At 37.6% G+C, this 16,385-nt stretch overlaps 1 protein-coding gene across 8 annotated transcripts in view; it reads right to left on the reverse strand.

Moving 5' to 3' along the window:
• Positions 1-16,385, reverse strand: part of CCDC171 (coiled-coil domain containing 171) — a 299,073-nt gene that overhangs the window by 152,860 nt on the left and 129,828 nt on the right. For all 8 annotated transcript variants that reach the window (XM_059141859.1, XM_059141862.1, XM_059141860.1 and 5 more), the window contains one exon: positions 318-822. In XM_059141859.1, coding sequence (XP_058997842.1) covers positions 318-822 — 505 coding nt within the window. The remainder of the gene's footprint in view (positions 1-317; positions 823-16,385) is intronic.

Consider the following 16,385-nt stretch of genomic DNA (forward strand, 5'->3'; position numbering starts at 1 on the left):
GTTACATAATTTGATATATTAAATGATTTTTTTAAGTTTTTACATAATGGCTAAACATAGTCACATTGTACATGACTTACATTCAACTTAGTTTTTCTTTTTTTTAATATTTTATTTATTTGACAGAGATTACAAGTAGGCAGAGAGGCTGGCAGAGAAAGAGGAGGAAGCAGGCTCCTTACCGAGCAGGGAGCCCGATGCAGGGCTCAATCCCAGGACCCTGGGATCATGACCTGAGCTGAAGGCAGAGGCCTTAACCCACTGAGCCACCCAGGAGCCCCTCAACTTAGATTTTTAAAAAGCATAAATGATCTTACTCGGAAATTTTTGCTTGTCTTTGGGCTCTCCTGTACACACTAACATGCCTATGCCTTCTTTGAAACTTTCCATCCAAGTAAAAAGAGAGGCACACGATTGGCCCAAAATCTTGAGCCTATTTGCTGCCAAAATTGCAATAACACCTTTCCGGAATACACGTATCAATCCTTTGAATGGCTTTTTCTTCGTCTTGGCTTCCTCTTGCTTCTTTTCATCTACACTTGACAAAGCCTGGGCTAGAGTTCTAACTTCCAGTTTGAACAACTCAAAGGTGTTGACCTGCTCCTGGAGAAAATCTCTCTGTGTAGATAAGGCACATGACCGGCTGTAGAGAGGATATAAGGCACCAGCCATCAATGCACAGGCTGCCAGCAATGATTTTTGTTCCCTCTGAGTCTGCGATAACATGTTTTTGAAGCGTGAATTTTCAAGAACCAACTGCTCATGGGACCTCTCAATACGATTCAATTTTTCCATATTTTTTTCAGCAATTTCTTGAAATTTCTGTAAGAAGTCAAACAAAATATTGGAAACAAGTAAGCATTTGATTACTTCTCCAGAAAGAAAACACACTTTTGTTGACAACTTCTTCAAGAGATCCATGTTCAAAATAGCCAAAAATATGTATGACAGAGCAACAGTGGGCCAAATAGGTTAGATCTAAGTGTGCATACTGATTTTTAAGTCCTCGTGCATAGAGGCCTCACATAGGCCTCACATAAAATCGAACATGTAAATTTGAAAATACTTCATGAATTTCCTCTATACTTATGCATAAATGCACATATTTAGAAAAGGAAATTTCTCCTCTTCCATTCCTCACTAATTTTTATTTCCTGCTTTTAAACTGAAATTACACCACCAACAGAAGTTTTCCTGTATGTGAAGACTTCACATTTTGTCAGAATAAGCAAAGAGTTAAATCAATAATACAACAAATAGCCTGCATGACTCAATGGGTGAAGCCTCTGTCTTCGGCTCTGGTCATGATCTCAGGGTCCTGGGATCGAGCCTTGCGTAGGGCTTCCCGCTGAGTGGGATGTGTGCTTCTTTCCTTCTCTCTTTGCCCTTCTCCCCCACCCAATGCCACATGCTCACGCTCTCCCTCTCAAATTAATAAAATCCCTTTAAAAAAAAAAACAACAAATGGCACTTGACTGCCATTTACTGGAATGAGGACGGACTGAATCGCAGGACAAACTCTCTGATTTCAGCTCTTTCTTACCTTCCCAAAATAGAACAAAAAAACAAAATACAGCTTCAGTGGGGGGAAGAAATACTAACTCTAAGCTGGGCCCCAGCAGTTCTCTGATCCTTTTTCCCTCATCAAGGAACTTACAATCCAAAACAATTTTGAAACACAAAGAAATTTTAACTGCAGACAGCAAATTTTAATCGTTAGAAAATAAACTAGTTCTCTGTGAAATCTTATGCCTAATCATTAAGGAACTGCTGAGGTAGAGTAAATTTCTGAAGATAACAGATCCCAATTTCCTTTACTGATTCATTTATCATTCAATAAACATTTATTGATTACTCACTAAATTCCAAGTGCTAGAAAAACAGACAAGTAAATCAATTATTGTGGCATAATGCTATGATAAAACTATGCCGAATTGCCAGAGGTACACAAAGGGAGTTGGCATAAAATGATATTGACAGGTTTTTGGAGGGATATGACAAAGGCAGTGAGGTGTTTAAAAAAAAAAAAAAAAAAAGCTACTGATAAGGAAGCTAATCATAGCTATCCTACAAGAATTTAACAATCAGAGTTGAAGAAAATAATACAAACTCTTGCTTACTCCTCAAGATTTGATATCAAAGCCTACCGTGGAAAATGTTGATTGGTGGTAGCCAAAAGAATTCAAACTTGTAGAAATATACTGCTGAGAAAAGTAACTCTTGGGCCATATTCAACCCCAAAGCAAGGGGATGAGATTCCCAAAAGGCACACAGTGAGTAGAAGGCCCTTGGACATATAGTCCTGAGTACGGAGTAAAGGAAGTCCACAGGAGCCACTCTCTGAAGGATTCAACTTCTTGGACGCTTTCCCTTGAGCAGGGGAAAAACTGTATTTTAGTTTTAAGTGTTTTTACATTATAATCCCCTTTACTTAATCCAACTCTTCTCTGAAGGCTGACCCAGCCATCATATCTACGGTGCTAGTGTGAAAAATAAAAGAACCAGGAAATAAAGGAATTGTGGCTTTCCCCCACCATATCTTCACCGATGGCCAAGCTGAGGTAGCAGGATTTCATCACTGGGACTGTGTTCCAGAGCTCCACACAATGACACATGTAAAGGAAGTGGTGTCCCACTGGGAGCAGCCGAAAGAAGTGAGAAACTCTTGAGAACTAGCCAGGTGGACCGCTTAGAAGCAGATGTGAGATACCCTTGAAAGGGTGGCAACCTTTAAGAAAAGGGAAAACTGACATGAACTATGGCTAAAGAAGGCAGGAAGACCAGTGAGCAGAAGAGGAAGAGCCAGAAAACAGGATAATGTATTCTAAGGAAGTGCAAACAATTCAGAACGCCTGAAGAAAAGAGGAGAATGATGGAAAATTGACAAGTAGGCAGATAATAGATGATTAAGCTATGGAAGCCATAAGATCCTGGAAGTCACTCACTCTGCTTTAATTAATGGGTGGGAGAATCAGAAATCCTAATAAAGACTACCAAGTGCAGCCAGGGAGATGTAGGGAGTGGGGATGGAAGGAGAGGAGGAAAAGAAACTACAGCAGTTAGTTCTGTATTTTCTCCACAATCAATTCCATTAGTTCAATTAAAGGGGCAAACAGGAAAATTCTAGGAAACCCAAGATAAAAGACGCAGACTCGCCAAAGCTAGATAGTAGACATAAAAATTAACCTAACAGGATTCCAGGCAGCTGCCAACTTATACATTCACAGTTCTCAAAGTCTTGGGAAGAAATGTGTTTTCAACAAAAAATACTTTTTTTGAACAAAAAAAAAAAATGAAGAGATATATTTGCTAATGACATTTTAAATATTACAAAATAATATGTGAAGTCATTGGTCAAAATCAAATGGGTTGTTGAAAGAGAGCTGAAAGTATGTTAACCCTACTGGAATTGAAATTTTTTAAATAAATAAAATAAAAATTTTTTTTTAAATGAAAGAGAGCTGAAAGTAAACAAGCCCCTTCTGGAAAAGATTAAGCTAATGTTAGCACATGAGAGACCTCCAACTCTTCTACCGTATACAGCTGGCCCCCTTCAGGGCCTCGGGTTGAAGCTGAGAGCGTTTTAGCACAGCAGCCAGGAACTGGCAGTCCCGGGAGGAGGATGACCGAGTAATCAAAACGTGGCGAGACATGGATAAAGTCATGAAATAAACTTCCCAAAACACCCCATTTCTCTCGAAGAAGAGAAAACTAGGAATAAGCTGGAATGTTTTAAAAACAGAATTGGGATTCTGGACTAACATGGCCAGTTGTCATTTTCAGCTGTCCAGTAGAAGCAGGTGGCAATGCAAAAGAAGCAATATTTGAAGATCCTTGTGTCATTCTGTGGCCCCCAAGTTTTGATCATTTGTAATGATTATACATTTAAAAGTGCTGATTACTAGTAATTACTACCACTATGGATGATTTCATGAGATGCCTATGATTTCTATTGTAAGAAAGGGATGTTATTCACAGATTGCTAAAACAGTAAAAATAGGACTAAGCATACATATGAAGTCTGTTTATAAATAAAGATAAACAATCTCTAAATTCTACCTCTGAAACTAATAAAAAATAAAATGAAATAAACATAAGGGTGTATATATCCTTTCAAAACATAATTTTAAAACTAAAAATAAATAATCTCTAAATACTATTTAATTGTCTAATAATGCTGTTGTCCTCCATCATTCTTGGTTTAAGTAATTATAACCAAGATACCAGTTATCAACTGTTATTGTTATTTTTTTCAAAATCAACCACCAAGGAGCGCCTGGGTGGCTCACTCAGTTAAGCCTCTGACTCTTGGTTTCAGCTCAGGTCATGATCTCAGGGTCTTCAAATCAAGCCCCATGAGTTCTGTGCTCAGCAGGGGGTCTGATTGAGTTTCTTTCTCTCTCTACCTCTGCCCCTGCCCCTTGCACTCTCACTGAAATAAATAAGTAAATCTCTCTGAAATACTCTCACTGAAATAAATAAATAAATCTTCCAAAAAAAAAAAATTAACCAGACCAATATTCAACTAGAATGTCTAGATAACTAGAATTAATTAGCAGGGTGAATTAAAGATTAAAAAACAATGAAGTTAAATATTTAAATTTTTAAAGCTCTTATTGATGCATATTAAGTTAACAACACAAAAACCTCAATAACATTAATACTTAATGAGAGTTTTGTTCATTTCTTAACAATTATGTTTCTGCATCTCGACTGTCTCCACTGAGATCCAGAATCACAGATCTCAGTGCTCGTGGTCATCTCCATTTAACGACCCCATAGCCCTCTCAGGCTAAAGTATCCTGTCCAGTACTGCTGATTTGCGTCCTAAACATATCCATAATAGTCCTCTTCATGTTAGTCCTACTAACATCCACCCAGTCATTCCAAATAAAAAACTTTTTAGTCAGATATCTGTACTATATATTCATTTTTTAAAATTCTTCAATTTAAGAGTGTTGTTTTGGAGGAGTTTGCAAATGTTATTTCTGAAATTAAACACACTAAGGAGCAGGTTAGTCCCTCCATTCCCCGCATCCTCTACATTTCCAAATCAAAGCCATCCGCAAGTCCAGTTGGGTCTACCCGTAAAATCCTGATCCAGATCCTTCTCCACGGTGACCCATGCTAGTCCCAGCTCTTCACCCACAGCCACTCATGGCCACTTCAATGCTACTGTCACATCGGATCAGTCCAATCCTATTGTTTAACTCTTCGTCTTTACTGAACCAAGGTTCTCTCCTCAAGTCACAATACCCCCACATGCGGTCTGCTGCAAAGGTTTCCACCTTCTCCCAGGATCCTCAACCTGATGAAAAAGGAGAGAACGGTCTGCTCCTTTACTATTCAGACATGAGACTCGCCACTTCTCACCATTGCACCATGTTCTCTAGCACCACTCGGTTTTCCAATTCCCCTAACAGTATTCAAATCCTAACAGTCTTCAGAGCCCATTTCAGGGGCTAGCTATTCCATGACGCCTTTCACTATAATCCTCACTCACACTGACCTGACCTTCTCTGAACACAATTGTATCACTCAGGTGTTTAATTCCTATACTGCTACTTACTTATTTCATGTGTGTATATCTACTCTCCCTCCAATATAATAGAGGACTAGTTCCTAGAAGCCAGGAAGCATTTACTGTAGTGCCTGTCACCGTGCTCTGTACCCTATAGGTATTTAGTAAATACTGAAAAAATTTAAAAATCCTTTATAAGATGTTCTTTGGTGCTTAGAACAGTTTTTTGCTCATAATAGGCACTGAATATATACCCAATGAATAAAAAGCTTTACAAATGTAAGGAGAAGAAAAATATAATTGAAAAAAAATATAATTTCCAAATATAATTTGAAACTTATCAACATGTCAGAATTCTGTTTTAAGATTAATTCTGATATTCCACAGGGACCTTAAGAAGTACTGCATTATTTACTATGAATTATTCTTGAAGAACAAAGCTTGTTTGATGGTAATACTGGAAACAGCAATAAGAACAATTTTCCCCTTTAAAAAAAGGGATTGAAGGCCAATATTTTTAAAGCAAATATAAGGAACACCACCTTCAAAGAGGACAAAAGCATTCCTAACACTGAAATAACCTGCTCCTTAGCGTGTTTAATTTCAGAAATAACATTTGCTAACTCCTCCAAAACAACTCTCATCTTCAAGAATTTTTAAAAAATGAATATATAGTACAGATATCTTTTATGCAGATTTCTTTGGCATATCAAAAATACTATATAATTTCACTAGCTTTCCTTTACTGTCTGATAAATTCAAAGTGCCCCAAAATTGGGGGGGGGGGGGAGATACCTTCTTTGCCTAATGAATCACGCACTTACATCCTGAAATACATGGGCTCCAAGGGACACCTTACAGTGCTTCATGAACTCTGAGATTTGGGGTCAGAAATTCGACACTTCCCTAGGGAGTAAAATTCTTTTTTATCACTTTTGCTTCTTGAGTTCTTATTCTTTATGTTGGCAAAAGACAAAATGTAAACGGGACATTCAATGATACATAGACATCAAAGGACTTCATTTAAAAATGACTCTTTTTTTTCTCTTTTTTTTTATTTATTTATTTTCAGCATAACAGTATCATTATTTTTTCACCACACCCAGTGCTCCATGCAATCCATGCCCTCTATAATATCCACCATCTGGTACCCCTTATTTTTACAAGCTTCATACCTTGTCTTTTTATGCAACAGTAAAATTTTAAAACATAATAAATTCACCTGCTTATCTTATGATGCCAATGCTTTTCCGTTAAAAATAAAGCACATTTCCACCTTGCTGGTGGAAATGTTAAAATGAGGCAGCACCTTTTGAAAACAGTTTGGCAGCTCCTTAAAAAGTTAAATGTAGAGTTACCATATGACCTAGAAATTCCACTACCTGACCTTCATATACGTATACTCAAATGCCATAATGATTATTTACTTAAAAACACGATCTTGATTTTCAAGTCTAACACGGCGAAAATACCATGTGCCAAAATGGTCTGTGCCTCCGTCTACTTTTGTTTCTAAAGCAGGAAAAATTATAAACTGCCCTTTGGATAAGCCAAACCTTTAAAAGGACAGAGTTCTCCTTATCATTACACTGAGGATAAAGGTGTTGATATAGGCAAGTTGCTTGACTTGCTGATTGTTAAAAAATACTACGTCGGATTGTTGATAAGTCAGCACTACGTCTCAATTCTGTCCCGCCTCCGGTCCCCCTTCCTTGTGGGTTTTCAGATCCTGGTGAGAGCGCCCCAGTTCGCTCCAGTCTCCCTTCATAAAAACTTCAAACATTGACACCTACTCTTCTAAGCTCATAGCACTCTCTTGGGAATTAATTAAACAGAGTTGTCGTGATAAATCTTATATTATTTCTTGTGTGTTTATGTGATGCCCCCCCAACTAAAGTTGACAGTTTTTGAGGAAAGAACTAAGCATTATAGCGTTTTGTTAATACCACAGCACAGAGGGGCACCTGGGTGGCTCAGTGGGTTAAGTGGCTGCCTTCGGCTCAGGTCATGATCCAAGAGTCCTGGGATCGAGCCCACATCAGGTTCCCCACTCAGCAGAGAGTCTGCTTCTCCCTCTCCCTTTGCCTGCCTCTCTGCCTCCTTGTGCTCTCTCTATATATAGCTCTATCAAATAAATAAATAAAAATCTTATAAATACCACAGCATGGAATACAGTGCCTTATATGCCTGGTATATAACATGAAGAGTATATTTTTATTAATATTAACTACATTATGTAGAAGTTGTCTTGATATTCTTACCTATAGTAGCAATTTTGGAATTGCTAAAAATTTGGAATATACTAAAAATTTGGAATATACTAAAAATTTGGTCCCTGGCTAAAAAAGAAGTCTGAGAGAAATAAGAAATAAGGAAACTAGCATTTGTGAGTGGCTGACAGTGGGTCACTGGTTTTTCATATATATCATGGTTTACCATTAACTAATCAAGAATCACCTGGAAATGCAAGTTCAAGAAATATGGAACTGAGCTGTCACTAGACCCATTTTCAGGTATTATGTGGTATACAAAAACAGCGTCTATTTCTAAAAGAAACAGTGTTTTAATGTAATCACAATTGACCATTACATCATTAGTGTATTTAAAAAGCACGTAACATTCACTTTGCAATTTCTAAATGCCAGGCAAGGGGCGGGACGTTTTACATCTGTTACCTCTCTTCTAATCCCAACTCTAGAACTTTCTCACTACACAAATAAGTGGTATCAGGTCTCTGAACCTTGGTTTCCTCATTTGTAAAAAAAAGAAATGATGCTTAAATGACCTATCTCATATGGTTGTTGAGGGACTTGAGTAAGAGAAGGCACACAAGTTATTAATAAAAGCATTGAAAGGGGCGCCTGGCTGGCTCAGTGGGTTAAAGCCTCTGCCTTTGGCTCGGGTCATAGTCTCAGGGTCCTAGGACCAAGCCCCACATCGGGCTCTCTGCTCAGCGGGGAGCCTGCTTCCTCCTCTCTCTCTGCCTGCCTCTCTGCCTGCTTGTGATCTCTGCCTATCAAATAAGTAAATAAAATCTTTAAAAAAAAAAAAAGCATTGAAAAATCTACTGAGCATTGTGGAAATTCATTGATAGCCTTATTTAAGAAAAAAAAAATCTCTAAAGCAATTATTTCAGAATCAGAGGACTTTCTACTATTTCATTAGAGGTGCCCCATCACACCGAGTCCATTAGCATGTGGTGGGCACAGAATTGTGTCAAACTAACTGCCTGTGAATCACTGTAGGCAGCTACATGCACCTATCACCTCCAATAACATAAACAAGCTGAGCTCAGAATATTTTTGGAATTCAATCAAAAAGAAAAAAAGTTTCAACATCTAATAACACTAATCCAGATTTCTTGCCAAATGTAGTCTTAATACTGTCATACAATAGAAATAAAAAGCAATATATTACGATGAACCTCAATTTCTTTGATTTTTGGTCTCTATTCTTAACTCACATGATTTTACTAAGTTGTCCAATAAACCTAAAGTGTTTACAATAAATATTACACGAAGGTTAAACCATATTTAACTGATAGGCAAAAATCTTTACTTTTATTAGGGGAGTTATTCCAGTAATTCCATCTTTTTCAGATAAAAGATATAAGAACACAAATACTTTAACAAAAGCCAAGTTAATAAGAGAATGTGATCTGGCACTCTGGCCAGGTGCTTCAGTAGGCATACATGCCTGAGATGTATTTACATGATGGCTCCAAAGAATTTAAATTGAAGAGCTACCCAACCACGTGGCCAGCACATTTTGCCTAATGTTAAAAACATGTTGTGATAGTAAAATCAAGCTTCCTGTTCCACAAGTATCATTCATCTCATAGCATTCCCACTAATTGTTTAAAGCTTACACATTCAAAACCTTGCAAATAATGCTATACGTTTTTTCAGATAAAAAAAACTATTTGAAGCCCCCAATTTTTTTTTATTTAACCTGTCTTTTACTAGCCATTTCTTTAATATAAACAAACATGAAACACAGGGCTCTATAGATAAGTCATTTGTTTCCCAGCAGATGCCTCTTATAATAGCTATGTTCATCTAACACCAAACATCCTCTACAATCTACAATGCTATCCAACAACTGTGGATTTTTCTTATGTTCTTATCAATATAACTTTTGAAAATATATTAATTAATATAAAATGAAAATAATGTTATTTGTATTGCATCTCTGGGGAGGAAAAACAGAAATAAAGAATTAAACATACCAAAATTTCCTAAAATAAAGTGTATATACCCCATACTATGCATTATAATAGCAATTTACCAACTATAAAACCCAAATGAATTGCTGCTGTGTATTCAATTATATTTTATGAAAATTTAAATATGTATATAAATAATACAGACAATATGACAACATATATTATTAATGTGCTTTCAGGAATAATGAAAATGATATTTTCAATTTGCATACCCAAGGATCAAAGCCTAGGGTGTCACATATCCTTCAGGAAAAAGTCCTCAGTGAGACAATCTCTTAAAACACTAGCATTTGTGATCATTGAGTCCCTTAGTTAGGAAAGTGAACAGCTATGCCTTCCTATATATTTAGAATAAAAGTGAATTGGGAAAGGAGTCCAAGATGGCGGAGGAATAGGAGACTTTAGTTTCATCTGGTCCCAGGAATGCAGCAAGATAGCTATTAAATCATTCTGAACACCTTAGTGAACTCCACTGGAGACCTAAGAGAATAGCTGCAACTTTACAAATAGAAAAGCAGCCACTTTCTGCAAGATAGAAGGTGTGTGGAAAAGTGAATCTGGGAGATACATGGGAAAATAAACCATAGGCGAAGGGAGCCTTCCTCAGCTGGCACCAGAAAGTGATAGAGAAGCACAGCACAAAATCAGAACTCTGAGAAGTCTGCTCTGGTGAGGGACGTCCCTGCCTGAAAGGTGCTCAGGTGGTGAAGAGGGGCAGAATCCTAGATGGGACAGTGTGGTCTCAGGACCCTCGGGGTCACAGGAAGACTGGGAGTGCCTGAGCGTGGCAGGTATTGAAGCAGGGAAGCCGACTGCAATAAGCGAGCCCAGGAGAGGGCTCTCAGCTCAGGGTTGCCATAAACCGTAAACCAGGAACCACAGCACAGTTGGTTTGAGCAGAGGTCCAGCGAGTGGCAGAACCAGGGAGAGCCCTCTTCCTCCTGCTGGGAGTGGTCCAACAGGAGTATGCAGGGTTTGGAGACTCAAAAAGGGGTCATGTGCCTGAGACAGAAATGCTTGGTCACAGGCCCGGTAAGCATGGAGTGCAGACAGGGACTAGGGAGACAGGCATGATTGACTAACTGCTTTTCCCTGAAGACGCACTAAGGAGTGTGGGGCATGAGCTGATTTCAGCTCTGGGGCTGAAGATTGGGAGGCCGCCATTTTCACTCTCAACCTCTAAAGCTGTAGGAAAAGACTTCAGTGAACAAAAGCCACGTAGAGCAATACTGAGCTACTTAGTCTGGCCCCCTGGCAAGGGTGATATAATTCTGCCCGGCACAAAGACACTTGAGAATCAACACAACAGGCCTCTCTACCAGAAGATCAGCAAGAATTTATGGCTAAGACCAAGTTTACCAATCAGACATAACTGCAAAACTCCTGTGCTGGGGGAAAATAGTATATAGAATTCACTTTTTTCCCCCCATGATTCATTAGTCTTCCCAATTTAATTTGTTTTCTCTTTCCTTTTTCAAACAATTTCTTATTTTAACAACTTTTTTTAAGACTTTTTTAGTTTTCATTTTTAAAGTTACATTATATCCTTTTATTGTATTCAATTTGATTTTTGCATATACATACATTTCTTTACAATTTTGTAATTCTTTAAAATTTCTTTCTTTACAATTTTGGGATACAGTTTCTTTTAACAGACCTAAATACACCAAGAATTGAGTGTATGGCTCTGTTTTCTTCACTTGTCTGATTACATTCTCTCTTTTTTTTCCCTTCTTTTTTTTTTTAAGATTATTTATTTATTTATTTGACAGAGATCACAAGCAGGCAGAGGGGCAGGCAGAGAGAGAGGAGGAAGCAGGCTCCCTGCTGAGCAGAGAGCCCAATGTGGGGCTCAATCCCATGACCCTGGGATCATGACCTGAGCCAAAGGCAGAGGCTTTAACCCACTGAGCCATGCAGGTGCCCCTTCTTTTTTATTTTTGATTAAAGCTTTTTTAATTTTCATCTTTACAATTATTCTATCATTTCAATGTATTTAATTGTATTTTTTAATATATATAAGTTGCTGTTTCTTTACCAATTTGGGCTGTAGTTTCTTCTAACAAACAGACCAAAATGCACCCAGGATGTAGTGTATGGTTCTGTTTTATTCACCTGTATGTTTATATTCCTTCTTCTTCTTTTTTTTTTTTTTGTATTTTAGTTTTCATTTTTACAGTTACATGCTATCCTTTCATTGTATTTAATTACATATATACTTTTTCTTTCTTTACAATTTTGTGCTGTAGTTTCTTCTAACAAACAAACCAAACCAAAATACACCAAAATACAAACCAAACCAAAATACACACAGGATCCAGTGTATTACTCTGTTCTGTTCACCTGTCTGATTATACTCTCTTTCTCTCTCTCTCTCTCTCTCTCTCTTTTTTTTTTTTTTTTTTTTGGTTTTAGGGCTCATCTGATGTCTCTAGGGTCATTGTTGCCATTTTCGTACTCTGTTCTCTCATTCATCTACTCTTCTCTGGACAGAATGACAAGATGGAAAAACTCAGCTTCAAAAAAGAGAAGAGGCAGTACTGACTGCCACGGAACTAATCAGTACAGATGCAAGTAAGATGTCGGAACTAGAGTTCAGAATAACAATTATATAGATACTAGCTGGGCTTGAGAAAGCATAGGAGACCCTAGAGAAGCCTTTTCTGGAAAAATAAAAGAACTAAAATCTAATCAATTGGAAATCAAAAAGGCTATTAATGAGGTGTAATCAAAAATGGTTCTAAATGCTAGGATAAATAAGGCACAGGAGAGAATGTGATATAGAAGACCAAATGATGGAGAATGAAGAGGCTGAGAAAAAGAGATATAAACAACTACTGGATCACGAGGGGGGAATTCCAGAGATAAGTGATACCATTAAGCAAAACAGTATTAGAATAATTGGGATCCCAGAAGAAGAAGAAAGAGAGAGAAAAAGAGAGGGGCAGAAGGTATATTAGAGCAAATTATAGTGCAGAACTTCCCAAATCTGGGTAAGAAAACGGGCATTCAAGTCTAGGAGGCACAGAGAACTACCCTTAAAATCAATAAAAATAGGTCAACACCCCAATATATAATAGTGAAACTTGCAAATCTCAGAGACCAAGAGAAAATCCTGTAAGAAGTTTGGGACAAGAGGTCCATAACCTACAAGCGTAGAAATAACAGGCTGGCAGGAGACCTATCTACAGAGACCTGGTAGGCCAGAAAAGACTGGCATGGTATATTCAGAGTGCTTAATGGGAAAAATATGAAGCCAAGAATATTGTATCCAGCAATATGTCATTCAAAACAGAAGGGGAGATAAAAAGATTCCAGGACAAACAGAAATTAAAAGAATTTGTGATCACTAAATGAGCCCTATTCTTCTGAAGCTGTTTTAAAAAACATAAATGGAAGGAAAACTTCCAAACTCTTTCTATGAAGCCAGCATTACCTTCATCCCAAAATAAGACAAAGACCCCTATCAAAAAGGAAAATTACAGACCAATATCCCTGATGAACATGGATGCAAAAATTCTCAACAAGTTACCAGCCAATAGGATCTGAGAGTACATTAAAAGTACTCTCCATTCACCATGACCAAGTGGGATTTATTCCTGCAAGGGTGGTTCAACATCCACAAATCAATCAATGTGATACAATACATTAACAGAAGAAAGGGCAAGAACCATATGTTCCTCTTAATAGATGCAGAAAAAACATTTGACAAAGTACAGCATCTTTCTTGATTTACACTCTTCACAGTGTAGGGATAGAAGGAACATACCTCAATATTGTAAAGGCCATCTACAAAAAGCCCACAGTGAATGTCATTCTCAATGGGGAAAAACTGATAGCTTTTCCCCTAAGGTCAGGAACATGGCAGGGATGTCCACTCTCACCACTGCTCTTCAACATAGTACTAGAGGTCCTAGCCTTGGCAATCAGACAACAAAAAGAAATAAAAAGCATCCGAATCAGCAAAGAAGTCAAACTCTCACTCTTCCCAGATGACATAATACTATATGTGGAAAACCCAAAGGCCTCCATCCCAAAATTGCTAGAACTCATATAGGAATTCAGCAAAGTGGCAAGATATAAAATCAATGCACAGAATCGGTTGCATTTCTAAACACCAACAATGAGACAGAAGAAAGAGAAATCAAGGAATCAATCCCATTTACAATTGCACCAAAACCACATGATACCTAGGAATAAACCTAACCAAAGAGGCAAAGGATCTGTACTCAGAAAACTATAGAACACTCCTGAAAGAAATTGAAGAAGACACAAAGAAATGGAAAAACCCCTGCTCATGATTGGAAGAATAAATACTGTGAAAATGTCTATGCTACATAGAGCAATCTACACACTTAATACAATCCCTATCAAAATACCATCAGCTTTTTTCACAGAAATGGAACAAATATCCTAAAATTTGTATGGAACCAGAAAAGACCCTGAATAGCCAGAGGAATGTTGAAAAAGAAAACCAAAGCTGGAGGCATCACAATTCTGGACTTCAAGCTCTATTACAAAGCTATAACCATCAAGACAGTATGATACTGGCACAAAAACAGACATATAGATCAATGGAACAAAATAGAGAACCCAGAAATGAACCCTCAACTCTATGGCCCATTAATTTTTGACAAAACAGGAAAGAAGTTCCAATGGAAAAAGGACAGTCTCTTCAACAAATGGTGTTGGGAAAATTGGACAGCCATAAGTGACTTTTAATCTCAAAAAACAAACTGAGGGTTGCTGGGGGGAGGGGGTTTGGGATAAGGGGGTGGGATTATGGACATTGGGGAGGTATGTGCTTTGGTGAGTGCTGTGAAGTGTGTAAACCTGGTGATTCACAGACCTGTACCCCTGGGGATAAAAATATATGTTTATAAAAAATAAAAAATTATAATTAAAAAAAAATTGGACAGCCACATGCAGAAGAATGAAACTGGACCATTTCCTTACATGATATAGAAATATAAACTCAAAATGGGTGAAAGACCTAAATGTGAGACAATAATCCATCAAAATCCTAGAGGAGGACACAGGCAGCAACCACTTCAACCTCAGCTGCAGCAACTTCTGGCTAGACACATCTCCAAAGATAAGGGAAACAGAGGCAAAGATGAACTGTTGGGACTTCATTAAAATAAAAACTGCTGCACAGCAAAGGAAACAGTCAACCAAAATACAACTGGCAGATGGGAGAAGATATTTGCAAATGTCTTATCAGATAAAGGGCTAGTATCCAAAATCTATCAAGAACTTACCAAACTCAATACCCAAAGAACAAATAATCCAGTCAAGAAATGGGCAGAAGACATGAACAGACATTTTTCCAAAGAAGACATCCAAATGGGCAGCAGGTACATGAAAAAATGCTCAATATCACTCAGCACTAGGGAAATGCAAATCAAAACCACAACAAGATACCACCTCACACCAGTCAGAATGGCTAAAATTAATAAATCAGGAAACAATAGATGTTGGCAAGGATGTGGAGAAAGGGGAACCCTCTTACACCACTGGTGGGAATGTAAGCAGATGCAGCCACTCTGGAAAACAGTATGGAGGTCCCTCAAAATGTTGAAAATAGAGCCATCCTACAACTCAACGATTAAACTACTACTAGGTATCTGCCCCAAAGAGACAAATGTAGTGATCTGAAGAGGCACCTGCACCCGAATGTTTACAGCAGCAATGTCCACAATAGCCAAACTACTGATAGAGCCCAGATGTCTAACAACAGATGAATGGGTAAAGATGTCATTGACATACACACACACACACACACACACACACACAATGGAATACTACTTAGCAATCAAAAAATATAATCTTGCCATTTGTAACGATGTGGATGGAACTGGAGAATATTATGCTAAGCAAAATAAGTGAATCAGAAAAAGACAATTGTCATATGACCTAACTCACATGTGGAATTTCAGAAACAAAACAGAATCATAGGGGAAGGGAGGGAAAAATAAAACAACAAAGTCAGAGACAGAGACAAACTGTACTCTTACTCTTAGGAAAAAAACTGAGGGTTGTTGAGGGGGAATAGGGTAACTGGGTGATGGACATTAAGGAGGGCATGAGAAGTAATGAGCACTGAGTATTATATAAGACTGATGAATCATTGAACTCTATATCTAAAAGTAATAATATACTATATGTTAATTAATTACATTTTAAAGAAGAAAAAAGAATAAAAATGAATTCATAACACTGATAGGATAGTTTGAAATCAGGAAGCATGATACCCCTGGTTTTGCTCTTTTTTCTCAGGACTGCTTTGGTTAATACGGTCTTTTGTGTTTCCATACAAATTTTAGGATTGTTTCTTCTATTTCTATGAAGAATGCCTTTGGTATTTTGGTGGGGAATGCATTGAATCTATAGATGGCTTTTGCATGGTATGGCCATTTTAACAATGTGAAATCTTCAATCCATGAACACAGGAAGTCTTTCCATTTGCTTGTGTCTTCGATTTCTTTGAGCCAAGTCTTACAGCTTTCATTGTACAATCTTTCACTTCTTTGATAAAATTTATTCCTAAGTATTTTATGATTTTTGTAAATGGGATAGTTTTCTTTACTTCTTTTTTCAGTATTTCATTATTTCTGTTAGTGGATTTTTTTTAACCTG

Source organism: Mustela lutreola, chromosome 12, assembly GCF_030435805.1.
Source record: "Mustela lutreola isolate mMusLut2 chromosome 12, mMusLut2.pri, whole genome shotgun sequence".
Taxonomy (NCBI): domain Eukaryota; kingdom Metazoa; phylum Chordata; class Mammalia; order Carnivora; family Mustelidae; genus Mustela; species Mustela lutreola.